This window comes from Trichomycterus rosablanca, chromosome 1 (assembly GCF_030014385.1).
Source record: "Trichomycterus rosablanca isolate fTriRos1 chromosome 1, fTriRos1.hap1, whole genome shotgun sequence".
Classification (NCBI taxonomy): domain Eukaryota; kingdom Metazoa; phylum Chordata; class Actinopteri; order Siluriformes; family Trichomycteridae; genus Trichomycterus; species Trichomycterus rosablanca.
This window is the reverse complement of record NC_085988.1, coordinates 44,341,881-44,369,701: the sequence shown is the minus strand read 5'-3', so window position 1 is coordinate 44,369,701 and position 27,821 is coordinate 44,341,881. Positions and strand designations below refer to the sequence as shown.

Below are 27,821 nucleotides of genomic sequence, written 5' to 3'. Positions count from 1 at the left end.
GCACAAAAGCATTGTGCATAGTAGCAACAGCAGACCTTTGTAAACATTTTGTGTTTTTATGAGTTGATGAAAACTGAGGTTTTTTTTAATGCTTCTGTAGCCAAAGTTGGGACAGCATGGACAATGCAAATAATAAATAAACACAGAGTTTCTTACATTTAATGGAGGTATATTAACAAATCAAATTAAGTTGAGCAGACAAAACATGAAATATATTGGGTTCAAATTGTCTGCAATCAAATGAAAGTCAAAGTAAATGTAAGGAACAATATATATATACAGTGTATCACAAAAGTGAGTACACCCCTCACATTTCTGCAAATATTTTATTATATCTTTTCATGGGACAACACTATAGAAATAAAACTTGGATATAACTTAGAGTAGTCAGTGTACAACTTGTATAGCAGTGTAGCTTTACTGTCTTCTGAAAAGAACTCAACACACAGCCATTAATGTCTAAATAGCTGGCAACATAAGTGAGTACACCCCACAGTGAACATGTCCAAATTGTGCCCAAAGTGTCAATATTTTGTGTGACCACCATTATTATCCAGCACTGCCTTAACCCTCCTGGGCATGGAATTCACCAGAGCTGCACAGGTTGCTACTGGAATCCTCTTCCACTCCTCCATGATGACATCACGGAGCTGGTGGATGTTAGACACCTTGAACTCCTCCACCTTCCACTTGAGGATGCGCCACAGGTGCTCAATTGGGTTTAGTCCATCACTTTTACCTTCAGCTTCCTCAGCAAGGCAGTTGTCATCTTGGAGGTTGTGTTTGGGGTCGTTATCCTGTTGGAAAACTGCCATGAGGCCCAGTTTTCGAAGGGAGGGGATCATGCTCTGTTTCAGAATGTCACAGTACATGTTGGAATTCATGTTTCCCTCAATGAACTGCAGCTCCCCAGTGCCAGCAACACTCATGCAGCCCAAGACCATGATGCTACCACCACCATGCTTGACTGTAGGCAAGATACAGTTGTCTTGGTACTTCTCACCAGGGCGCCGCCACACATGCTGGACACCATCTGAGCCAAACAAGTTTATCTTGGTCTCGTCAGACCACAGGGCATTCCAGTAATCCATGTTCTTGGACTGCTTGTCTTCAGCAAACTGTTTGCGGGCTTTCTTGTGCGACAGCTTCCTTCTGGGATGACGACCATGCAGACCGAGTTGATGCAGTGTGCGGCGTATGGTCTGAGCACTGACAGGCTGACCTCCCACGTCTTCAACCTCTGCAGCAATGCTGGCAGCACTCATGTGTCTATTTTTTAAAGCCAACCTCTGGATATGACGCCGAACACGTGGACTCAACTTCTTTGGTCGACCCTGGCGAAGCCTGTTCCGAGTGGAACCTGTCCTGGAAAACCGCTGTATGACCTTGGCCACCATGCTGTAGCTCAGTTCCAGGGTGTTAGCAATCCTCTTATAGCCCAGGCCATCTTTGTGGAGAGCAACAATTCTATTTCTCACATCCTCAGAGAGTTCTTTGCCATGAGGTGCCATGTTGAATATCCAGTGGCCAGTATGAGAGAATTGTACCCAAAACACCAAATTTAACAGCCCTGCTCCCCATTTACACCTGGGACCTTGACACATGACACCAGGGAGGGACAACGACACATTTGGGCACAATTTGGACATGTTCACTGTGGGGTGTACTCACTTATGTTGCCAGCTATTTAGACATTAATGGCTGTGTGTTGAGTTATTTTCAGAAGACAGTAAATCTACACTGCTATACAAGCTGTACACTGACTCCTCTAAGTTATATCCAAGTTTCATGTCTATAGTGTTGTCCCATGAAAAGATATAATGAAATATTTGCAGAAATGTGAGGGGTGTACTCACTTTTGTGATACACTGTATATATATATATATATATATATATATATATATATATATATATATATATATATATACTGTATATATACACACACATTGGATATACATATATATATATACATTAAAGGACTTAAAGGACAAGGACATTTCAAATACACATTCTTGTGTGACCACAACTTTAAGAAATGTCAAAATGTACCAACTGTTAACTGTTTAAGCTATGTTTCTCTTAAATGCATACTTGCAAAACCATGCTAGAGAGACAATTTCAGAAAGAACTGAAAGGACAAATTGGTAGACTGAAAAATCTGATTTAACAAGCAGAGTTCGTGTCAAAACTGAAAAATGGTGAACTGTGTATCATAACATTTCATAACAACACATTTGGACTTGTGAGGTGTGCAATAGTTTTAAGTAACGTTTCTTATATTGTTTGTTGTATAAAAATTTTAGTGATAAAATTGTTTGGTAGAATATTTATTTATAGAAATATGAATAATGTTCCACAAAGCTTGTGCACCAGCAAGTTTGAATAAAATATATGAAGGTGGTAATGCTTTTATATAATAACCATTTAATGCAAAAAAAAAATCTTTTGTCAGTAGTAATTTGTTGATCCATTACTACGAATGATCCATCATTTGGAACTGACCAGAATAAATAAAACAAACAAAACTTTTGGCAACAAACACAGTAAGCATTTAACAGCATGTACATAACCACGAACAAAAAAATCATCAAAAAATGTCATCAGCCTTATAAAGCTTGAACTCATTGCAGAGCCGTTATTTTAAAACTCTGTATATGCTCTTACACACATAACTAAGTGTAAAAAGCACAAAACATGGACCCATGAGCAATCGAAAGTGTAATATGGTTCGACAAAGATAACTTTTACCATATTTACTACATTTTAAATAATTTAAGCCAAGGTTTTCAATCCACAATGTTTGGGTACCCACTGTTGTGTGCACTCAGGGCAGGTTTTTAACCATATGCCATGACTAAAATGGGCTTAATTAAACAGACCATACCCATAACAAGGTAAAAGTGCAGAGTATAGAATTTTGGCTTTAGTGGTTATAAGTATCATAAGATGCTAGCCACTTATTAGTTAGCATTTATATTTGTATATAAACCAAAACATCTTTATGTTGCTCAAACTGGTATATCATTTATACATGAATAATTTGGTGTGTTTGTGATCATTTTAATGGGATTAAATAGTGTGTATAATCAAAACAAACTTACAGACTTAAGAGTCAAGATACAACATTAGTGAGAAGTCAGCTGCTGTTAGATGCTTAAAGTGCAGCTGGATGTCGGAAATTATAAATCATAAGTCATTTTCATGATTAATAAAGTCTAGATTAAAATTGTTGATTTAAGACTGGTGGTCCATTGCATTTTAGGAGACCCAAATTCGTAGTGGTACCCCTGAGGTAAAGGCATCTTTGAGGGTTGTGTTTATACCATGACTAGTGTTTGTAGATGCTGCTTTCTGCGTGTTATAACTTGTGTAGATTAATTTATTTTAATAAGCATGTGTCATTATATTCTTCTAATATGTTGACGCAAGTTGTACTTTTAAGATTAAGAACAATTAAATACCGAGCAGTGCAACTTTTAACTTTGGTTTGGTCAATGCGCTCTGTGCTCTATTACTCTACCTACTCTACTATAGAGATGCAGAATCGTAGCTCGTTTAAGATGCCTGGCTATGCCAAGGTGTCCACAAGCCCAAAAGCTAGCTATCTAACGTTACATTTTCCTTACCTATACCTATACCATTTTATAATTTAAAGTCATTGTAATGGATTTAATAAAACTGAGTTAATGTAACTCTAAAGATGGTATAAGAATTGTCAGTTCTGGTTGGGTTCTCATAGCTAACAAGCTGGCTTGCTAACTTCTCGCTAGCAGATGTATGGATGGCATATTTCACTGGAAACAGAAGAAATCCGGTACGTCCCGTCAGTTACATTCTAATTTACTTTTTAAACCCTGTTTACATTTGAGCAGGGATGATTTGTTTTACGATATTAATAATGTATCATCGCTTTAAAACAGAAGCTGTTTGTGTGTTAGTTAGCTGTTATTGCTAACGGAGCAGCTGAGTGCTAACTGCAGTGCAATGTCCATATTTGGGCGGGTGAGCTTGTGATTAGCCTTATCGAGTTATTGTTAGCCAGTTTCAGACAGCGAGCTTGTGCATACATATTATTTTAATACTATTGTATTTGTTTACATGAACCAGAATGCATTAGGTTCGTGTGTAAATTGTGTTTTATAAATGACTGTTTCACAGATAAAAAGCACGGTTTGAAACTGAACAAATTTGACGCAGTTTCAAGCAGGGCTAGTTAGCTTGGTAGCGCATTAGCTGTTTAAACAATCCAGTTGGCAGATCCTACAATTAAATCTTCATTTATAAATGCAGTTTGTTGAGTTTAAAACGGCATTTGGGTTTGTTTTCTTATTATCTATCAATCTGAGCAGGCACCATTCCGAGTCCCTGGAATAAAGTCAACTAGCTGGTAGTGAGCGTCATTGTTATTCTCGCATTTTGTACATTACAGTCTGATTGAATGCACTACGTTATTTTCTAATCTATTTATGTTATTAAATGTATGAACTAGGTTTTTCTTGTGATATATTGAAAGTGAAATGTGATGTGGATATCTAGAAAACAGAGCTATGTCTTGACCCAGTGCTGAGTCTTATGTGACAGATTATACTGACCTAAAATGCTAGATTGGACAAACCTCTCTTGATGTGAACATATCTAATATTGACCGACGTGACACCAATCATCGCAGACTATGTTTTGCGTAGCTTGTTTGATAATGTTTACGAGCCAGGGTTTTGCTAACGACATACTCAGAGGTAGTTTTAGAAAAAGAACTACTAGGATCAGTAAATGTTACCTACACAAATAAGTGAAAATACTTTTATAACGGTGTAGGGATAGACATTATCTTTATTACATTTAGAAAGGGAGGTGTAAACTTCAACTGACGTTCTTCCAAAAATAATATGTATTAGCATACACAATTATATGTTGTTACCTGTCATAATAGCCAAACTAGTGTTGCCACGATACAGAGGAAATATCTTATTACTTCATCAGCTGGCTTAGGTGAAAAGGAGAAGGACATTACAGCAGTTAAGGGTTACTAATATGTAAATAAAATATAAGGCTTGTTTATATACATATACATAGTACATACATATACTGTATATATATATATATATATATATATATATATATATATATATATATATATACACACTGTGTGCACAATTATTAGGCAAGTGAGTATTTTGACCATATCATCATTTATATGCATATTTTCCAACTCCAAGCTATATAAACTTGAATGCTTATTAGATTTAAGCATATTAGGTGATGTGTATTTGTGTAATGAGGGAGGGTGTGGCCTAAGGAGATCAACATCCTATATCAAGGTGTGCATAATTATTAGGCAGCTTCTTTTCCTCAGGCAAAATGGGCCTAAAAAAAGATTTAACTGACTCTGAAAAGTCAAAAATTTTAAAAATTCTTTCAGATGGATGCAGCACTCTTGAAACTGCTAAAATATTGGGGCGTGATCACAGAACCATCAAGTGTTTTGTTGCAAATAGTCAACAGGGTTGCAAGAAACGTGTTGATAAAAGAAGACGCAAGTTAACTGCCAAAGATTTGAGAAGAATCAAACGTGAAGATACCAGGAACCCATTATCTTCCAGTGGTGTCATTTTCCAGAACTGCAACCTACCTGGAGTGCCCAGAAGTACAAGGTGTTCAGTGCTCAGAGACATGGCCAAGGTAAGGAAGGCTGAAACCCGACCACTACTGAACAAGACACATAAGTTAAAACGTCAAGACTGGGCCAAGAAATATCTGAAGACAGACGCCAACAAGGTGGAGGTGGGGTACTGCTATGGGCTGGTATTAATAAAAATGAGCTTGTTGGACCTTTTCGTGTTGAAAATGGACACAAAATCAACTCCCAAACTTACTGCCAGTTTTTAGAAGACACTTTCTTCAAGCAGTGGTACAGGAAAAGGTCTGCATCCTTCAAGAAGACCATGATTTTTATGCAGGACAATGCTCCATCACATGCATCAAAGTACTCCACTGCGTGGCTAGCCAGTAAAGGCCTAAAAGATAAAAGAATAATGACATGACCCCCTTCCTCACCTGACCTAAACCCTATTGAGAACTTGTGGGCCCTTCTTAAACGGGAGATTTACGGTGAAGGAAAACAATACACGTCTCTGAACAGTGTCTGGGAGGCTGTGGTTGCTGCTGCACAAAAAGTTGATCGTCAACAGCGCAATTAACTGACAGACTCCATAAATGGAAGGCTTATGGCTGTTATTGAAAAGAAGGGTGGCTATATTGGTCACTGATTTTCATTTTGAAATGTCAGAAATGTTTATTTGTAAATTTTGAGTTGTTTGTTTATTATTCTTACTTTAACAGATAAACATAAACAAGTGAGATGGGAAAATTTCATTTTTCGTTTTTCATTTAGTTGCATAATAATTCTGCACACTAATAGTTGCCCAATAATTATGCACACATAGATTTTCTCCTAAGAAAGCCAAAACCTCACTTTTACTTTCTTAAAAATTTAGGTTTGAGGTTTATTAACATTTTGGATTTACAGAGAGCACTGTAGTTGTTCAATAATAAAATTAATCCTCAAAAATACAACTTGCCTAATTGTGCACACAGTGTATATATATATATATATATATATATATATATATATATATATATATATATATATATATATATATATATATATATATATATATATACATACATACTGTATATACACATACATATATACATACATACATACGCAACAAATTGTGTATTCTGACACCTCTCTATCAGAACCAACATTAAGTAAGTAAATTTGATTTATAAAGCACTCTTAAAACAACTTACGTTGACCAAAATGCTGTACATCGAACAATTAACTTACTACAGCTCCAGCTTGTCTATATATATAGGAATGTAAACACACTTCCATTTTCACAAGGCATAAATGTTTTGCCCCAATTGACACTCATAACAAGTGTTAATGTTTTAAAAACATTTAGTACAGTATTTGTGCCATTAAGAGATTTTTTTTTTTCATTATTTTGCTTAGTTTGACATTTACAATATAGTGTGGATTACATGATAATGGTATTATACAGTAGGTTTAAATTATATTATTTTGATGCATTGGGATATTAAATAGACTATAAAGATGGGGCACTATTTTATACAAGCGTTATAAGCAGGTAAAGCAGGCAGCACTGTACAAAACATCACTAAATGCACTGATGCTTTAAATCAAATTTAGAGAAATGATCTCTCATAATAAACCATCTTACGATGGTTGTTGTGGTCTTATCACTGTAAAAGCATTAAAGTTATTTATAAACATTTGTCAGTTCTGATCTTAAGGCGCAAACAGTATTAAAGTAATGTTTTGGTGTGCTTTAAGAAATCACGTGGGTATGAAATAACATCATAAAAAAGACCTTGTTGTTCAGAGATAAACCTGTGGTTCAGTTTACCTGGTCTGATGGTATCAGCCCAGGATGTTTGAAATGTTTAAAATATGTGTAAAATATAAAATCATCTTTACAATGTCTTATCCAGTGTACTATTATTAAGTGCAGTTCTGACTCATGGCAACCAAATGAGTAGTGTATCTCCATAATACCATGTCTTTGTTTGGGTCATCAGACCTCTAATTCTTGTATGGATTGTTCTGGCTTTCACATACATAAAGGATCACAGAGAATCAGAAGACCATAGTCTGGACTTTTCTAAGTTTTATTATGGAGAGACACATCTCTGCATTTGCTCAGGTGGTCTGCTATGCCAGCCCACCACTGCTGAGATCCGGGTTCAAATTCCACCGGTGCTATCACACGACTGGGCATGTATGCAGACATGATTGGCTATGTCTGAATGTGTTTGTGTTTGAGTGTGTGGAAGAATGGTGGGGCTGAGTCCCTGCTATAGATCGCTGCCCTGTCTATGGAATTACTGCCATTTGCAGTGTTGTCATTCATATATCAAAGGTTATTGATGCTTCCTTGCCCAAACCTGAATCCTCTATCATTCTCCTTCAGTTCTACTTGTCTCATTATATGGTAGCTATGTCTAAGTCTTTTGCCAATGTAGAGCTATGTTGTCCTTTTTCTGTCATGACTGTGGTATGTGGAGATTTCTCATTAGAACAATGAGATGCCCTTGTATTCCCATCTTCCTGATAACATTCTATAAATTTCCATATCATTCCATAATAAAGCAAAATGACAAGCATTTTATTGAAGGATTTTAGCAAATCCTTGTGTATGTTGTCTTTTAGAATCATAATACAGTAAAACTGTATTTACAACGATATACTGTTTTTCAAACATGATGTTTAGGATGTCATGGTATGCGTTTATGTACAAATGCAGTCTATTTTCTCTTGTAGTCTGCATGGCCTGTGTGTTAAGTAAGTGACCGGCCAGTGTGTGAGGAAGGGCAGAGGTGGCCGTTCAGCCTAAATAAAGAAAAAGATGGCTGTGCAAAACAGGAATGCTGTGTTGGTCCTGTCGAGGCGAGAGCGTGGAGCTCAGATGTTGGGCTCCAAGCGGCTGCTGCAACAGCTTGTGGAGGACAGGACACGCTGGATGAAACTTGATAGTCAGGTACAACATCAGTGTTTAGATCCAACTGGCTTTGTGTGCTGTATCTATTAAAGATCCAATAAACTGGAAAAAATATTTACAGTAAACATGACCTTATATACATTGCTGTATTTGAGTTTTATTTTATTGTGATTCCAACAGAAAGTGGAGCTTCCAGATAACCCTCGATCCACATTTTTGTTGGCCTTCAGCCCAGACAGGTAGGCAATAAACAGAGCATTTATTATAATATTTTAAAAAGTTAGGACATTTTGAGAAATGCAATAAATACAAGAATCTATAATTGTTTATTCTCTTATCTTTATTTAACCTTTTTTAACTGACAAGAATACAAATAATGTATTTTGTAAATATGAAGACATTTTTAATTTGTGTGTGTGCCTGCAACACTCAAAAATAAGAGTCAAAAGTTTATAGAATTACACCTTTTAAAACAAGTTACACCTTTTTAAAACATTCCACCTAAGCAAGTGAATTAATAACAGGTGACCGTATCATGAGAGGATAGATAGGAAGTTTCCAACACATCTTTTGAATGCAATGATGGGGATAAGTTGTGGCTCAGCATTTGTGCAGAACTTTAATTAAAGAATTTTGACCAGTTCCAAAAGAAACAATTTATGTCTTTTACCATCTACCCTGCATAATACTGTAAAAGTACACACATATATTAGGATTTCAAGGAGACATGTGCAGCCATCAATGTGTAGTCTTTTCCTTGGAGGTCCATGGTTCTTTTGTGAAAGACAATGCTTGGCCTTATTCTGCACAGGCTACAACAGCATGGGTGACACCGAGTGTGTGTGCTTGACTGTCCTGCCTGCAGTCCGGATCTGTCTCCTACTGAAAATGAGTGTGTTGCAGCCATCAAATTCAAAATGTGTTTATATTTATAAAATACAATGAAGTTAGTCAGTGAAAACATTATACATCATTTTTTGTACTTTTGTAAGTTAAATTAAGTTTAAAAAGAATTAACAATTACAGATTCATGTTTTCATTGCATTTTATTAAATGACCCAACATTTACAAATATAGGGTTTGGATTTGGTCTATTCAGACTTTGACAGTTTACAATAAATGAGGGCAATATGTAATATTAATGTCTCTTTCTTATAACACTTCTTGTTTTCGTAGAAATCTCATGGCCTCTACTCACGTCAACCACAACATCTACATCACAGATGTGAAGACAGGGAAGTGCCTGCACTCTTTAGTCGGTCATCGACGGACACCATGGTGTTTGACCTTTCATCCAACCATTCCTGGCCTTGTGGCTTCTGGTTGCCTTGACGGAGAAGTCCGCATCTGGGATTTACATGTAGGTACCACTGTTCTGCCTGTAAGCACCAGTCATTTAATGGTCTTTGACACAAAGCACAGATTAGATTTTTTTTGCTGTAATTAGTTAGGGATATACACCTGGTTTTTTTAACTTTAAACAATTAATTGCAGGTTATATGTAGTAAATTAGCATACACTAGAAAATTAGAGAGTTCAACCTGAAACAGAAGTACGTTTCTTCAGAGAAGAAAAAATGTCCATCAAGAAATACCCCTTTTCAACGAAACTGCATGTTTCAAGGTTATTGGCACCCCTGCATTTAATATTTTGTACAGCCTCTCCTTGCTAATAAAACTTCCCCTATAACATATGGTTGGAGAATACAGAGCAGGGACACTGTATGAGACCAGATTGTCTTGGGTCCTTTGTTCTTGCTTGTGTACTCTCTGTTTTAGCCCACCCTGCAGGTTTTCTATGGGTTTTGGCTCAGTGAACTGAGGTGACCTTGGCGTAGGCTTGATATTGTGTTCAGTAAACCAGTGTTGATCTGACATATTTGAAATTATTCTGCTTCTGAAAGATCCAACGACAACCCATTTTTAGTTTCTTGGCAGAGGCAGAGAGATTTAATATGTCCTGGTGTTTCATGGAGTCCATGTTGCCATGTACCCTAAGGATTTTCCCAGCATCACACAGGAGGCACATCATCACAGGCACATCATCACAGACAATGGGCACTAGGATCTTTTTATTGTAGTCATCTTTTTTTTTATGCCAACACCACCTCGCGTGTTTGCTTCCAAAATGCAATTCTTGTTTTATCTGATCACAGAACATCGTTCCAGTCAAAATCTAAGTAGTGTTAAGCAAACTCCTGGAATTTTCTGGCAAGCCTTCCAAATAATCTGTTGGCATGTAGTTTGGCACTGATGGTAGTTTTGAAAACTTGGTGAACCAAGATGTTGTATTTGTAGATGTTGTACCTAATCACCAGTTTTAGAATTATCTGTCATTTGAGCCACAGTAGCCATTGTGTTGAGTGGTACCACACACCATTGCCTTCATGTCCTTTGCTATTGATGAGTCTTGGACGCCCAACAATCTGTGTTTGGTCATTAATAAAAGTTAAACGCTTTTCATCTGAGAAGCACTGTTACTATGCTGGAAGAGTTGGGGTTTGAAAAAATTGTTTTTATTTGCCATCAAAAACCTGAACTACCAGGGAGCGTATTCGTATATTAGGTAGCATTTGGTCTAGGGCAAAAACTTCAGCGCTACGTTGGGAATTCTGTCAATGTTCTTTTTTTTTTCTTTTTCTTTTAATTGCGCTGTAATGCTGTAGCTATTAAGGTTATGTTTATTTGATGTGCAGGGTGGCAGTGAGAGCTGGTTTACAGAAGGAAACATAGCCATTGCGTCCTTGGCTTTCCACCCTACAGCCCAGCTGCTTCTAATCGCCACTAACAATGAGCTGCACTTTTGGGACTGGAGCCGACCTGAGCCCTTTGCTGTTGTTAAGACTGGCAGTGAGACTGAGCGTGTCAGGTATTACATTTATTTTAATAATATTTCTTTACAGCCAGTAAAACCAGCAAACATTTTTCTCTGGTTTATGTTCTGTTGTTCATCTGCCTTTTTGTTCCTTTTTAAATTTCTCTTTTAGGCTTGTGCGGTTTGATCCTCTTGGTCACAATCTTTTGACAGCTATTGTGAATCCATCAAACCAGCAGGTGCAAATTATTTTGTTTTCCAAGTTTGATCATTTAAAAGTTAAATATGCAATTTTAGCAAATTCAGTAAATTGAGTGATTGTTGGGAAATAGCAGGAAATGGTTTATAGAGAAGCATTCGAGACTTCAGTGTGGCCCATAAACCTTATTTTTTGTTTTCTAGAATGATGAGGACTCTGAAGTTCCAGTGGACAGCGTGGACGTGGCGCTGTTCCGTCAGCGATCGCTTCTCCGCTCCCCACCAGTTCGTCGTACTCCGATTTTGCACAACTTCTTACACATCCTTTCCTCTCGTTCCTCTGGAGTGCATACTGGTGATCAGTCCCGGCCTGTTTCAGAATCTCGGGAAACCCCATCCAGTATGCCTCTGTTCCAGTACCCTGGACGGAGTGAGCTCCCAGACCGGCCTCCTCAGCAGAGCTGCACTCAGCACCTGGGGCTTGGGTGCCTGTGCAGCCGGTGTGCTGCTGCCTCTCGAAATGTTCAGAACCCCTCATCCATGCAGACAACGGACTCTACACACTCTTTTCCTCACCCACACTCGCAGCTTCCCAGCCAACCACGTCCTACGACAGACAGGCCTTCTGCTTTTAGCAGTGTGCATAGCAGCACTGCAGGGAGCTCGCTACACCGTGGCCTGTCATCTCTCAGAACTAGCATTGCTATGAGTGGCGCTCCAGAGCCATCTGCTCGTTTGCCTGCTGCTGACTGGTCTAGAAACTTGCTTGGCACAGGCTCTGAACTTACATTAGGCGATGCAACAACAAGTATTGTTGGCAGGGGTGTTTTGCCACCTCCCAGAACCAGTTCCTCTTCTGTGGGTCTGCACAGGTACCCAGACAGCTCTTCCTCCTTGTCCTCCTCACCTATCTACACTTCAGCCACCGAGGGTCGCGGTCTGCCTCTGCCAGGTGCTGACCCCAGACAGGGCAGATCCAGTGACGGAACCAGCAGTGGGCATCACCCTTTCTATGACGGGGCTCAACGGAATAACTCCATTCGAAATGTGCTCCAATGCAACCTGAGCCGCTACTTTATGGAATACGAGCGCATGCAGGACCTAGAAAGATCAGGCTCTGGCCGTGAGGCAGGCACACAGGGACCAGTGCAAGAAATGCTAGCAAGCAGCATGGAATCAGAGAGAGCAGGCCCTTCCCACCGAAGCTCTGCTCATGCTGCGGATGGGACCAACAGTGGCAGCCAACAGCACAACCATCCAAACCGCTGCCGCTCATGCAACAATCTTCTTAGCTTCAATCACGATACCCAGCGCTGGGAGCGTTCAAGCCAGGCTTCCTCAGCTTCAGCTCAAGAGGCACCTCCCTGGCAGCTGCCCGAGCCTCCTTTTGAGGTGCATGCCCAGACTTCAAGAGAAGAACCCCATCCTCCGGAAGAGCCGCAACAGCCCATTCAGAGTCAGCACCCAATGGGTCTGGTGTATAATCAGGACACTGGCCAGTGGGAGCGAGTGTATCAGCAGGCCACAACCAACCCCTCCACTGAAGCAGCACAAGAAGCCTTAAACCCAGACGTGCCTGTGGACAGTGCTGATGAGGACTCTCTCAGAAGGTAACTTTTTTTTTTTGTCTGTGCTCAGCCTTAAAACTGCTTTCAGAATTTATTTTATTTAATCTGTATTATTATTATTATTATTATTATTATTATTATTATTTAGGACAGTATTAGCCTAGTGGGTAGAGCTTTGGGCTATCAACCGGAAGATTGGCGGTTCAAATCCTGGCTCTGCTATGCAGCCACTGTTGGGTCCTTGAGCAAGACCCTTAACCCTGTCTGCTCCAGGGGCACCGTATGATGGCTGACCCTGCGCTCTGACCCCAGCTTCCAAACAAGCTGGGATATGCGAAGAAAGAATTTAATTGTACTGTACTCCTGTATATGTATATATGACAAATAAAGGATATCTAAAAAAAAAAATTATAAATTTTATTAAAATACAGCAAATTTGGGACATTCAAGGTCAAATGCCATGTTTTCCATTACAGAGCATAAATTTTAGGCAAATTGTTTTGGAATAAATAAACCATTTTTTCACCATTTTTTCCCCAAGATGTAACAATCAGCACAAACAGAAACTAATAATATTAGTATAATACTAAAACAATAAATAAACACTAACATATTTTATTTGAAAAAGCAACTAAGATGCTAAGACATAAGATTTGGGAAGGGAACTAAAATACTGTATCATATATCTCTTTTCTAGTCTGATTTAGGCCACTTTTTTAGCTTTTTAAAAATAGAATTTCTTGACGTTAACTCCAGACCAGTCAGATCAGATTTTTTATTTTTTCAATTTCTATTAAATCATACTTATGTAAAACACAATAACCTGTAAAATATCCATGTTGGTTGCTAGCAAAGTGGATGTCTTTAGTGTTCTTTGCACCACTCATTATGGACATGCCTAGATCTTTAGCATATCTGGATTGTCAGGCTCTTTTTCTGTTTTTTTAGGAGGCTCCTGGAGTCTTCACTTTTCCCTTTCTCCCGGTACGACATGTCCGGTTCCCGTGATCATCCTATCTACCCGGATCCGGCCAGGTAAAGGAGGAACTATCTTAATTTACCGAACTTAATGCCATCTGCTGGTTTATTGATTTGCTTTTGTTTTTGTGTTGTTCAGGTTGTCTCCTGCAGCGTATTATGCTCAGAGGATGATCCAGTATCTGTCTCGAAGGGAAAGCATTCGTCAGCGTTCCCTACAGAATCGACTGCGTACGCTCTCCACCTCCTCCGACAACCAGGGTAGCAATCCTTCATCCACACCAGCAGATGGCAGTGATGCGGACTATGAGGAGATAGAGTGAGTCACAGTTCTGCTCATATTACTTCAGTGTTTTTTGTGTCAAATAAATCGAATGAAGAAGTTTAAAATGTTTGAATAAAACAAACTGTAATTAATTTTTAAATAAATAACATGATTATTAGGCTCAGTTACAGACTAGATTTGCTAAAGGTGCATGTCATCTTTATTGAGTTTAGATCAGTAAGTATCCAAGTGAGAAAAACCCAAACAAGTGTCTGACATTTGATCCCTTTAGTAATGTGGTCATTTGGAAGGACAGTGGGTTGCTGGGATTTTTCAGCATTTTAGGTTGAAGCAACTTGAAGTGTAGGCTTCAGTTATTTGGTTGGAAGTTTATTGGACATAGATTAACTGAATAAGCTACTAACTATTTAGTTAGCACTTATGGAACCGTTCAAGTTCGAGCACATACAGTCCCTTCCACAATTATTAGCACCTCTAGTAAATAAAATAAAAAGGGTCATAGAAAATTGACCTTTTGGTGAATTGGCAAAATTCAGCCTTTTAAGTTATTGAACAATTAGTTTTTAAAAACCACATAATTATTGACACTCCTAGAAATTCTTATAAATCACTTTTCCTTTTTATATTTTACCTGCTCAGCGTGTCAAGAAACTTTAAGCAGTAACCCATGACTTCCTGGGTAACAAATAAGAGTTGACACACAGGTCAAACCGTTTTTGTCTTGTCTTTTTTCTATTTCTTGCATTTATATTTAAACTTAAATTCTTTTTCCTCTTTTTTATTTTTCTCATAACTAAATTTTTGGACAAGTATTGGGACACTACGTCTAATTATTAAATTCATGTATTTCAGCTACAGCAATTATTTACAGACGTAATAAATCAATCATATAAAGAAAATTCTATGAACCTAGCTTTGCTTTGGAATGAACTGGAGCATCAACTGAGGCTTTCCTGACCAATATCAGTGTCAAGCCATACAAATGCTCTGTTGACTAAAAGGGCACAAATTCCCACAAACATACTTCAAAGTCTTCTGAGAAACCTTCGCAAAATAGTGGCTGTTACTAATACTTTTGGCCAGATTTTGTGTGTCTGTGTACTTTTTCCCTTTTAAGCATATCAGTGTTTTTACAGATATTTCTTTTTAATTAAAGGGAACCAGGAGATCGTACAAGACACAGAATGCCTCGCAACGCACGAATGTCTGCACCCTCCCTTGGCCGCTTTGTTCCAAGGTCAGTCAATCTACTTTGGTCGATCTGATTTAAATATGTGTTTTAGTCAGATGCTCAGGTGTTGCAGCAGTCTAATACAAGTCCAACACCCCAGGATCACTACTGTGTTTGAAGAAAATGAGTTTGGATAGGAATTCACAGCATATCCTACTGTTTGGTCAAGGCACCAACATGAGTGGTGGCTGTACCATCTGTGTTAAACTAAGCTTTATTGTTATTAGACACAAACTTTAAGGTTTGTATGAAATTTTGTAGCGATTGTGATGTCTAATGTGGTTCAATGTTTTTTAGGAGGTTTCTGTTGCCTGAATATCTTCCTTATGCTGGCATTTTCCATGAGAGAGGGCAGTCAGGCCTGGCAACACACTCATCAATCAACAGAGTGTTAGCAGGTACATGAGGGTCTTTTATAATACAAAAAATTCTGAATAGATCATTTGCTTTTCACTATCATAATATAAGTTCATATATATATATATATATAGCAGTGTAAAATGTTTTATTCATAATCATTGGTTTTCTTTTTCAGGGGCATCGATTGGTGATAATCAGTCTGCAGTAGCCAGTAACATAGCCAACACCACTTACAGACTGCAGTGGTGGGATTTCACTAAGTTTGACCTGCCTGAGATCAGCAATGGTACATTTTTTTAACTCAAATGTTACATGAAAATGAACATGCTTATATGAGATCTTATTATTTTTTTATATCATTTGTAAACAATAATGAAAAAATGTGATGTACATAGGGCTGTATTCAGTGTTGCATTTGAAGTGGAAAGATGCATTAAGTGCCTGGGGAAATGTTCTTACATTTAAAGTTCTAATGTCCAGCTGAGTGTTTCTGGGTAGTTTAAGACTGTCAGTCTTTAATCAGCCTATAGAGTATAATCTGATAAGGCACAACACATTTTATTGGTGAAATTCACTATGACCCAAAACGTTAGTACCACCCTGCAAATATGCTGTCAAAACGGCTCTGATTTGCCGAGCTATGGACTTCGCAAGACAAGAGTCTCATGGTATGTGGTATCAGGACATTATCAACTGGTCCTTTAAATTCTGTCCATTTTATGGTGGATGGTCTTACAGTTCAGGCTTCGCCATTTGCACAATTTCAGAAAATAAAGGATTTAAAGTTTAGATATGGACCTTGTTCCATTGCTTTAATAATCAGTTCAGATGCCTGAGTTCAGATGCCTATATGGGCTCTCTGACGGGACTGCGACTACACAGCTTCACATGCAGAAGCTTTTGATGCACTGTGTGACACTTTCACATCACAACCAGTATTAAAATGGTCTGTTTTGATAATAATTTCAGCCAAAGTATCCACTCTGTGGATACAAAATGAAATTTTGTAACCGCTAAGATCAGATTGCTGTTGGTATGACTTTGTTCTTATATTTAGTGTAGAAGTATTCTTATACACATTTCTGACAAAATCAAAGTAACTGAACTCATCCTTATCTCCACAGCCTCTGTGAATGTTCTGGTTCCAAACTGCAAGATCTATAATGATGCCAGCTGTGATATATCAGCTGATGGGCAACTGTTGGCTGTGTTCATACCCAGCAGTCAGCGGGGCTTTCCAGATGAGGGCATTCTAGCTGTTTACTCTCTTGCCCCTCACAACCTGGGAGAGACGCTCTATACTAAGCGATTTGGTTAGTAGTCTTTTGTAGTCTTATTTGTTTTTGATTGTAATATTTAACCCATTAAAAAGAAATATGCATAGTGTTGCTTCTGAAGATCTATTCGACTGATGTAATTTGCTATAAATCTAAATCTTCTTCAACACCTGACCTGTAGGTCTGTTGGATTACTGATCAAGCTGTGTAGCTCTTCAAAAACAATGCTATGCATGTTGTCATTCATCTATGAAAGCTTAGTATCAAATACAATGTCTCATTGGTTCTTTTTCATGTCTGCAGGTCCCAATGCTATCTCTGTGAGCTTGTCTCCAATGGGCTGCTACGTTCTGGTGGGTCTGGCCTCTCGCAGGATTCTGCTCCATCCTACCACCGACCACATAGTGGCGCAAGTGTTCCGCTTACAGCAACCGCATGGTGGAGAAACCTCCATTAGGGTGATTAATGTTCACTACTGTTACCATTTGCGTTTCGGTTCATGGCTTTATTCATGCATTCTTCACAGACAAATCTGCCCAATTCCAGCCTTGCTGAAGCACTTCTAGATCATCACTGATCCTAGTAGGCCTCTACAGGTCTCTGTCCAACCATTAGACAACCAGATGCTGGACCAGGCTCAATATTATACTGATCAGAATCAGACGGTTGTTCTTTGAGTTTTATTGATTTGTCATTTTTTTATTGTTTGTCTTTGACTTAAGTCCTACTCAGAGGAGTCTGGTTTAAACTGTCTTCACAATGCCCCAGTTTTTACCCCAGTTGCTATTTTTAGTTGGTCACTTCATATCATCTTGTGATTGTTTAGTGACATTGGGATGAGTCAGAAGTCATCCCAGTCAGTAGACAGGCATTTCCAACATCTGCCAGTCTGATTGTCCCAGCTTTGATGTCCCCAGGACAGAAGCAACCTGACTCTCACTTTATCCTCTCTTCCAGTAAAGTCAGAACTGAACCTTTTATTTCCTCACTTAAAACTTTGCTTGCAAAACTGTTTTTGCTAGTTCCATTGCAAAAGGATAGCAATGACCACATCAGTGTTTTATCATTTTTTCCCTCATAAATAAGGATTGATTCAGGTGATTATTTAATAAGTGTGCTTAGATATATTTGACAGTCAGCTACAATTTAGTATTTGCTGTGACTGACCCAATTCAAGTTTCAATGAACAACCTGTTTCTACTGTAAGTTACATTGTGTAATTCTTGTGTGTAGATGGTGTATCCTGTTACATACCCCATGGCTCCAGACCAGCGTAGACATGTGAGCATTAACTCTGCTCGCTGGCTGCCTGAACCTGGTATGGGCCTGGCTTATGGGACCAGCAAGGGGGACCTAATCATCTGCAGACCTGTGTAAGTAGTTCCCAACACAACAACTGACACCACAGGTTTAGCTCAAATAAGGCTTTGTTAACAGAAGTGGGTGGGTACAAAGGTTTAGTTAAACTACATGGATGTGGGCTAAAGGGGTCTGATTCATATTCCAGATGTGCTGTCGTCCTCTCTATCCTGTCTGAATTCACATCTGGCAGGCGAAATTAAGCGACTGTAGAGCCAGTGTAGAGCTGCCACGAAATGACTAAAATGGTGAGATGTACATGTCATAGATCTTTTCATTTACTGAAGAGTAGTTATTTAACAGCAGCTGGACCGGTGTGTAAAAAGTAATTGCCCTTAAACTTGATAACTGGTGGTGCTTCATGCAGCAGTCTTCTGGTAACTGGAGATCAGTCTGTCACATCATTGTGAAGGAATTTTCACCTACTCCTATTTGCAGAATTGCTTTAATTTAGCGATGTGTGATGTTTTTGGTGCATGAACTACCTGTTAAAACACAAATTTGTTGAGTTTAAGCCATTTAGAGGTGGACTTCTATTTGTGGCTTGGATTGAGTTCAAAATCTTGAGTTTGAATCTCAGTGCTGCTACTGGTATGCTGGGGGCATATACTGACAATAACTGGCTCATTCAAATGTGGGAATGCCAGAGGGGATTCCTCATAACTGCTGCAATTACGACTGCTGGGTGATTAATGGCGCCTGCACAGAAATGGATGATAATTGAGATCGGTGCATGACTTTGTGCACGATACAAATATCCATTTGAATCTGCCTCCTGCAGGTGAAAAAAAAGTGGTCGGCTACTGTACATGTAAAGGATGGGGCGTGTTAGTCACTGCCCTTCTTGATCATGAGTGGAGGTCAGCAGCAGTAGAAAAAGCTAAATGTGTTCGGGTAATTGGATAAAACTGGATTGGAAGGAAAATTGGGGGAAATGCGTTTAAAAAGGAGTGTAGTTTGGTAATCAGATTGGCCAGTGGTATATGTTCAGTTCAACTTAGCTAAATAAAAGTATTTAACAGTAAGTAAATAATTTGATATAAAATTTTTGTTTTGTTAGCGATTACCGAAATGATGGAGACAGCAGTTCTGATCATAGCTCAGATCCTCTATTCAACATCAGCAGCAGCAGCAGTCGGACACGTGGAGTGGAACGACCAGGGTAAGAAATCTATATACTGTTTTTAACCTTACACAAATGTTATAAATCATTTAAACGTCACGTTGTAGTGTTTTAATCATTTTTACAATCTGACACAGTACGAGTAGGTCTGCTTGGCGGTTGGACAGGGACATGGGTCTGATGAGTGCCATTGGCTTGCAGCCTCGACAACCCGCTCCCTCAGTGACCTCACAAGGGACACAGACACCTATTGTGCGTCTACAGAATGCAGAGACTCAGACGGAGAGAGAGCTGCCTTCAACAAGTTCTTTACAGACTACACACACACAACAACACTGTAAGAGAAATGCACTCTTGCTTATACGCTTATTAAGATTTATTTTCTTCTTAATGCATTGTGATTCTTAACATTTGTAGTCTTACCCATTGAATATTGATTCATATGTTGATTATCTCTAAAAACGCAAGTTCATAATTATTTAAGGGAGATACAGAGAATATAAAAGTATACACACCCCTGTTAAATTGCTATGTTTTTGTGACGAAAAAGTCAGAGCAGGATGAATTATTTCAGATTTATATCCTCCTTTAATGTGATCTATAATCTGTAAAATTTATTTAAAATGTAGATTGTTTAGAGGGAAAAAGTAAAAATAAAAAATAAAATATTGTAGCTGCGTAAGTGTACACACCCTCTTATAATAGGGGGAGTGGCTGCGTTCATATTAAAACTCATGGTCATTAGTATTCAGTGACACCTGCCATCAATTAAAGTGACTCTGATTTTTGTAATATTTACTCAGTTACATCGTACAGCAAAAGCCACAGTTCACAAAGAGCTTACAAAGTATCACTAGAATCTTATTGTTGAAAGGTATCAGTCAGGAGAAGGGTAATAAAATATAGCACAAAAGTGAACTGGATGTCCCTCCAAAATTGATTAAAAGACAACGGCAACTATAAGGAGCTGCAAAATTTTAACTAGTAATAGCAAGTACTGGTCATGTTTACAACAATCTTCTGTATTCTTTGTACGTCTGGGCAAATTTGGCAAAAACCTACATTACTTCTTGCAGAATCATGTTGAAAAATGTGTCATGGTCTAATGAGACCAAGGTTGCACGTTTGGTCATCATTTCAAAAGGTAGATTTGGTGCAAAACTTAACACTGTACATCGTAAAAAACCATAGCCACAGTGAAGCTTGGTGGTGGCAGCGTTATGCTTTGGGGCGGTTTTTACTTTCCTGGAACTGGTGCGTTAGTTAAGCTAATTATGAACAGTTCCAAATACCAGTTAATTTTGGTACAAAACCTTTAGGTCTCTGCTGAAAAGCTAAGGATGACTAGAAGTTTCACCTTTCAGCACGTCAGCGACCCAAAGCATACCTCCACATCAACAAAAGAATGGATCAAAGTTTTGGAATTGCCCAGCCAGAGCCTAGATATGAATCCAGTTCAAATGTCTGTGGGGTGACCCGAAGAGAGGTGCGCACAGTGGATACCCTTGCAGTCTGGCATATTCGGGGTGCTTTTACTAGGAAGACTGGGCAAAAATTGCCAAGTCAAGATGTGCCATGCAGATAGACTCCTACCAAAAAAGACAATACTGTCGTAAAATCAAAACAAAGTTTAGTTTAAGGCTGTGCATACTTATGCAGCCACATTTATTGTAATTATTGTTGATTTTTATTTCACTTAGTTTGTTTTTCAATTGAACAGATACAGATTGGTACAGATTATAAGTCACATGATTGTGTTAAATGTGTAAAAAATCTGAAATTATTCATCCTGATTAAAAAACCTAGTATTTATGCACATGATTTTGTAATCTGACTACCAATAAGATCATAATCAGGTGTCCACCTTCCTCATTTAGAAGATTTTTCTTCTAGCACTAATAATAGTTTTGGATAGTTAATATACACTTAATCTTAGGCCTTGTGATCATTGTTAAATGAGATGATTAACAGAGCCTACTGTTACTGCTGTTCCCAGTGGCAGACAGTAGTCAGATGCAGACTACCAGCACAGAGACACTCCCACATAGTGCAATGCCATATGCACACACCCATGGAGCTGCATCCCATGATTCCTCTACTCTTACTGACTCACTAAGCACCAATCAAGGTATGTATCATTTAAGCAATAGAACACTCGAGGTCGTGTGTTATACTCACCTTCGGTTCGTGCCTGCGACCAAATCACAGCCGTGATGTTATTGGCGATAACACACGTCCTCGAGTGTTCTATTGCTTTTATACAACAGTTTTTACAAAATAAAGAAAATAAATCAAAGAAGCCCTGAATTTCATAATAAATATGCTTTAATATTGACAATACCTTCCGCCAAAAAGTAGTTCCACAACGAATATAAAGTTTAACACTACAAAGCAGACATCCCAAGTTGCAAAAACTCATTTCAGGGAGGTAAGAATAACAACAAGAAGAAAGCAAGAACCTCCGAAGGAAAAAAAAAATAATAAATAAAAAAACCTCTCGCACACACCAAAGGCTATGGATGAAAACAGAACTACTAGGGCTTAACTAACTGTTCGCGTTACAAACACATTAATGTTCCCTAAATAGTGCACTAGATAGTGTATCAGATCATGGATATATGTTCCCTACATAGTGCACTAGATAGTGAATTAGACAATTGGTTATGTTCCCTACACAGTGCGCTAGATGATTGTGTATCAGATAACGGATTTAAAACGCGACCGGGAAAAAAAGTCTGTGTCGCCTGCGTGCGCGTTTATGTGCATGAAGCTGGTCGTTAATGGCAACGCGTCAGCGGAGTAATACCCTTGTGGTGTGAAAAGACCGTGCTGTTATCACGAATATCAGCACGTTTAGAACGCTTCTCAACCAATCAGATTGTAAGGTCGGAACTACCTGTTGTATAATATCGTTTATATCTATGTATTTCCTTTTCCTATCTTGTTTTTACAGTGGAAAAAAGTACTGTTAGCAATAATCAGAGATTTTAGGCAAATCTATGAATACAACAAATTAATAGTTATAATTCTATTTAAAATGCAAACACATTGAGGGACGAGTAGTCTGTAAAAATATTAGTTAGTGTTAAATTTGGTCATCACTTAAACCAAATCTTGAAGTATATCTGTTGCATAGGTATTGGCCTGTCTGACTTTACCTTCAGGCAGGTTCGTCTGTGTATTTGAGACCAACAAAGGTGTTTTGGCAAATGATTTTTTTTGTTTGTACTTCTACCATTGTTTGGTTATTTATGACCTCTCCATGGACGTCCTTTAGAACACAAACTCTTTTAATTACCTCTTTGAGTTTCATCCATATCTCCTGTGGATTTCTGTCTGTCATGTGTAGCATCTGAAATCAGTTTTAGATGTTTTACCTAAAGACAGGTGGTGTGTTCTCTAGGTCATATTTTGGAAGTGTGATTATTTGGTTTTTGAAGAATGGATTAGTAATGAAAAAGCCAGCCATTGTACTCACAAAAGTTTATCGGTCGTTTCCGGTTTTATTCTTGTTTCCAAGCCTGTGTTGTCCATCGGGAGTTCCCTCCTTCTGATTTTGGACTTTGGCATTACCTTCTTGTTTGTGGTTCCTGTCAATTTTAGTTAGAATGTCTTAAACCTGGTGTCCAATGTATTCCACAATTTATTAATATGAAAAATGTAAAAATCCATTTATTCTGAATCCAACATTTGAATTTTTTTTTTTACATATGGCCCTGAGAAATTCAAAGGATCACTCTATGCATCCTGTATTCCTCCACAAGCAAAAATGTTGTGATTGTTTTGCGTCCTTGTTCAAAACTTTAGTTAGTTTTTTGTACCCGTTCTTGTGTAAAGACTGATCATTCAGAATACACATAAACTTGGTCTTGTTTTGTCTCAGCTGAGTCTCAGGTGGATCCTGGCCCAAGTGAAGACGCTCTGTCTAGGATCCGGCGTCTGATGGCGGAGGGTGGGATGACTGCAGTTGTCCAGAGGGAGCGCAGCACCACCATGGCCTCCATGGGAGGTTTTGGCAACAACATTGTGGTGAGCCACAGAATACATCGTGGCTCTCAAACCCCAGCAGGAGCATCACAATCAAGCAACCCATCAGGCGCAGGAGAAAGCAGCCTAGACACAAGACTTACTATGTTCTCTGACTCCTCTGACAATCCTGCAGAAATGCCCTCTACATCTGCTCTTCCCTCTTCAAGCACTGGTACTGCGTTAGAGGCTTCCTCTTCATCTGTGCCTGTTGAGGATATGGTTGAGGACGGTCAGATTGAAGAGCCCCATCCTTCAAGCAGTTTGTACATGTCTAACATTAGTAACAACAACAATAACAACCATGAAGGTAGCAGCAGAGATTACCCAGATGATCTATACAGCAGATAGTGCTGCTTCTGGCACTCACAGACACACACATTTTAGTCTAGCAGGGCTGGCATAGATTAGGCAAGATTTGAAAGGTTTCTTGTCTGGACTTGCCAAAAAGGACTTCTGAGGTAAAACTGTGGGCTTGTGGTTTTGCCTCCTGCTTTGGCCTTATTTGCGAAATGAGTGCCAAATTTACACTCTTGTAAAATGTTTCACAGAGGATTTCTTCATGGAAAGCAATTGTTATTGCACTTGATCATTGCACTTCAGTTTTAGTTTAGTCTTCTTTCAAAGTTGTATCAGACATTTGAGCATTCCATTGCCAGAAAGGGCTTGTACTTGAGTCTTTCCTTGTGCTGAGGTACTGAGGTACAGAATTAGTGCTCCTTCACCAGTCACAATATGGTATTTGTTGGCAATGCCTTAGAAAAGGTACTTGTTGGCAAGGCTAGAGAAATGGTTCTGGCCTCACAAAAAAGGTACCTGCCTCTGCAAGCCTGCAGTAAAAGCTGTTTGTCTTAGCACCACTTGGTCATTTTTTATTTCATTTCAAGCACCGTTTAACAGCTGAATCGAAGGAAATGAATCCTGTAATTATTATGTGCACCTCCACTGTTACATGGTGGTCTTTGCAGATTAAGGTTGTACATTTTTAATCAACACTATGTACACAGTCCAAAGCAGCCCATATGTACATTGAAATGTTTTATGGCTTTTAAGTTACTGTATGCTCTGGAAATGCTTTTTTATTAATTATCTGGTAAATGCATTTCAGTTAAAAACGAATAGTTTTTCAGTTCAAATATCAAAGTCAATAACATGTTTATATCTGCTTCATTTCGTACCATTGAAGAGGGCCAAAACAAAACCCGAACATGTTACAACTCCAAATGTGTGTGCCTGCAATAGATGTGGATGCTTACTGGGCTGATTTGTATTTTTAGTCAGACTTTGTCCTCTGAAACATGCTGCTTCTGCTCATATATGTTCTGCCTGAGATTTCAGCTATTCTGTCAGATTTCACTAATCATGGATACCTGCACCATCTAAAGTGGAATCTGGTGTCTGATTGCACTACACTCCCTGGTTTCTATCTGTGACAGTCGGGACATGTCTCCCAAACAAACCGGGGTATAGGACTAATACTTGAAGTACATAGAGTATGATTATAGCTAATGAGTTGTTGGAAAAACAGCCTTGAACCAGCAGGCTTGATTTGCATTAAACCACGCACAGATTGCTTAAAATCACTGAACAAGAGAGCATGGACTTGCACGGTGCGTGTACTACTGTGTATGAGTGCTTGTATCACAGGTAAGTGGAGCTCCAACCAGGGAATGATAAACCAAGAAATGAGCTTGCGTTCAATGGTTCTTGTTTGTTTGGTTTAAGTGTCCCTAGCCTGTTGAAATTTTGTTGTTCTAGTCATCTCTGTTAAGCATAGCTGCGGGATGTAGAGCTATGGACCTATGAATCTAACATTAAGAAACGTCCTAGTTTGATTTTATTTGGTGTTGTAATACATTTTAACAGTTTGGGTAGGTTTGACAGTGTGCTCTTTAGTAGCTTCACTTTTAGCTTTTATTATTTATCTCTAGATCCTGACATCAAAAAAGGACCACATGTGTTTGTATAGCAGATTTGATCAGTGTTATAGTACTTTTCATTTAAACAGAGTGAGCGAGAGAGTGAGAATTTTTTGACAAATGACGTGACTGTCAAGCCTCCATGCCCTTTTAAGCTTTGAGTGATTCATTTTTGGTAGTTTTATATTTATTTCACACTTAGCCCTGTTTAAAATTAATGTCCTTCTTTTCCTACAAACACAGTGAATAATTTCGGAACTGTAATATGGTAATAAGAAGCCCAGTTAAGAATATGTTCTGTTACTCTGTTTATTCTATTAGAGAAATATATCAGATTAATTCTTGTTTAGATTTACAATATCAAACCATGCGGTGCATATTTGCGTTTGAAAGATGTTTTGTGTGTTTGTCTGCAGGTTTCATTTTAGCATTTTAGGCGTCCTGAAGCATGAAAAATTAGAAAATATACCAGCAGAGAACTATCTGATATAAAGAGACAAATATACATTACTGACTCTGTGCCAGTTTAATGTGCTGTATCACTGCTGGGTCAGTGCGCAAGAAATTTAAGGCATGATGGTGGCTAAACAGGACTCGGTTGTCCCTTAGGCCTTACATTAAAGAAAGAACTTTAATCAAATGAAGTGTATCTTTTTTTTTTTTTAATTTGCTGAATCTGGTTTTCCGTCTTTGTTGAAAGTGCTGTTGGACGCCAAAGACCCAGTGTTATGATGGTTAAAAGAGATTTAATAAAATGGGAATATTAAAAGTATGTGCAGCTTGTTGAAATTATTAAACAATCTCTGTATAGTAGTAATTGTTTATCAGTTCTGCACTATTTAACCTGAACTGTTACATAGTAGATGTTACATACTGTAGAACAGTCTGCCTGCAGGTAAACATGCTTGTGAGCACAACAACACAAGACAAAAGATCAGACTATTTAAGGCAAATGCTTTTTACACCTGATTTAGAATTGGAACTAAAACTATTTGCAGGAAGACATTGTTAATTAAATATGTGAATGCATATTACAGTTTGTGTGATTTCGTCTTTCCATAGGCTTATCAGTTTTTGTGGTCTTTCTATCGCTTGAAAAAATGCAGTCTTTAAGCAAATGTATTCTTAAATTTACACTGCACAGCACTTAAAGGAATTTGAAACCACTTTTCTTTTTATATAAAATTTTTTTTTTTTGTATTTTTTTTTTTTTTTGTATGTATATTTATACATACAGTGGGGGAAATAAGTATTTGATCCCCTGCTGATTTTGTAAGTTTACCCCCTTACAAAGACTTGAACAGTCTATAATTTTTATGGAAGGTTTATTTTAACAGAGAGAGACAGAATATCAACAAAAATCCAGAAAAAAAACATTAAATAAAAGTTATAAATTAATTTGTATTTAATTAAGGGAAATAAGTATTTGATCCCCTACCAACCAGCAAGAATTCTGACCCCCACAGACCGGTTATGTGCCCATGAGGCACACAAATTAGTCCTGTCCCTGTATAAAAGACTCCTGTCACAGAATCAGTTTCTTCCGTTCAAATCTCTCGACCACCATGGGCAAGACCAAAGAGCTATCAAAGGACGTCAGGGACAAGATTGTAGACCTGCACAAGGCTGGAATGGGCTACAAGACCATCAGCAAGAAGCTTGGTGATAAAGAGACCACTGTTGGTGCAATAATTCGAAAATGGAAGAAATACAAGATCACAGTCAATCACCTTCACTCTGGAGCTCCATGCAAGATCTCACCTGGTGGGGTAAGAATGATTCTGAGAGAGGTGAGGTCAGTCCAGAATTACACGGGAGGAGCTTGTCAATGATCTCAAGGGAGCTGGGAGCAGAGAAATGCTGGATATGACCCCAAGAACACCATCCCCACTGGGCATTTCTTTGCCTCCAAACACGGCGAGTGGAGTTGATGCCAAAGAGCTCAATTTTGGTCTCATCTGACCATATCACATTCTCCCAAGCTTTCTCTGAATCATTCAGGTGTTCATTGGCAAAACTTCAGACGGGCCTGTACATGAGCCTTCTTGAGCAAAGGGACTTTGTGGGCACTGCAGGATCTCAATCCATTACGGCGAAGTGTGTTACTAATGGTTTTCTTGGTGACTGTGCTCCCAGCTCCCTTGAGATCATTGACAA

The 27,821-nt window shown here is 38.5% G+C and overlaps 1 protein-coding gene across 2 annotated transcripts; it reads left to right on the top strand.

The window, feature by feature from the left end:
- The first annotated feature begins 3,728 nt into the window (after nucleotides 1-3,728).
- ambra1b (autophagy/beclin-1 regulator 1b) lies at nucleotides 3,729-26,436 on the top strand. 2 transcript variants are annotated; one of them, XM_062993238.1, is made up of 19 exons: nucleotides 3,729-3,814; nucleotides 8,348-8,564; nucleotides 8,706-8,764; nucleotides 9,702-9,885; nucleotides 11,221-11,393; nucleotides 11,512-11,578; nucleotides 11,742-13,147; nucleotides 14,054-14,140; nucleotides 14,223-14,402; nucleotides 15,526-15,606; nucleotides 15,898-15,998; nucleotides 16,136-16,246; nucleotides 17,085-17,273; nucleotides 17,541-17,695; nucleotides 18,471-18,610; nucleotides 19,657-19,758; nucleotides 19,857-20,056; nucleotides 21,716-21,847; nucleotides 23,603-26,436. In XM_062993238.1, exons 2-19 carry the CDS (start codon nucleotides 8,433-8,435, stop codon nucleotides 24,094-24,096), a joined length of 3,993 nt encoding a protein of 1,330 aa, XP_062849308.1. In that variant the 5' UTR covers nucleotides 3,729-3,814; nucleotides 8,348-8,432; the 3' UTR covers nucleotides 24,097-26,436. The 2 variants fall into 2 exon arrangements, with proteins under 2 accessions (XP_062849308.1, XP_062849316.1); XM_062993246.1 differs by lacking the exons at nucleotides 21,716-21,847; nucleotides 23,603-26,436 and having other exon boundaries at nucleotides 19,827-19,867.
- Nucleotides 26,437-27,821: the final 1,385 nt, after the last annotated feature.

Bases quoted from the DNA above. Each gene is read 5' to 3' on its own strand.
- ambra1b (XM_062993238.1), top strand. From the start codon at position 8,433: ATGGCTGTGCAAAACAGGAATGCTGTGTTGGTCCTGTCGAGGCGAGAG. The intron at 15,999-16,135 runs GTACATGAGGGT...TTTCTTTTTCAG, and splicing joins AATCAACAGAGTGTTAGCAG to GGGCATCGATTGGTGATAAT. The intron at 18,611-19,656 runs GTAAGTAGTTCC...TTGTTTTGTTAG, and splicing joins CTAATCATCTGCAGACCTGT to CGATTACCGAAATGATGGAG.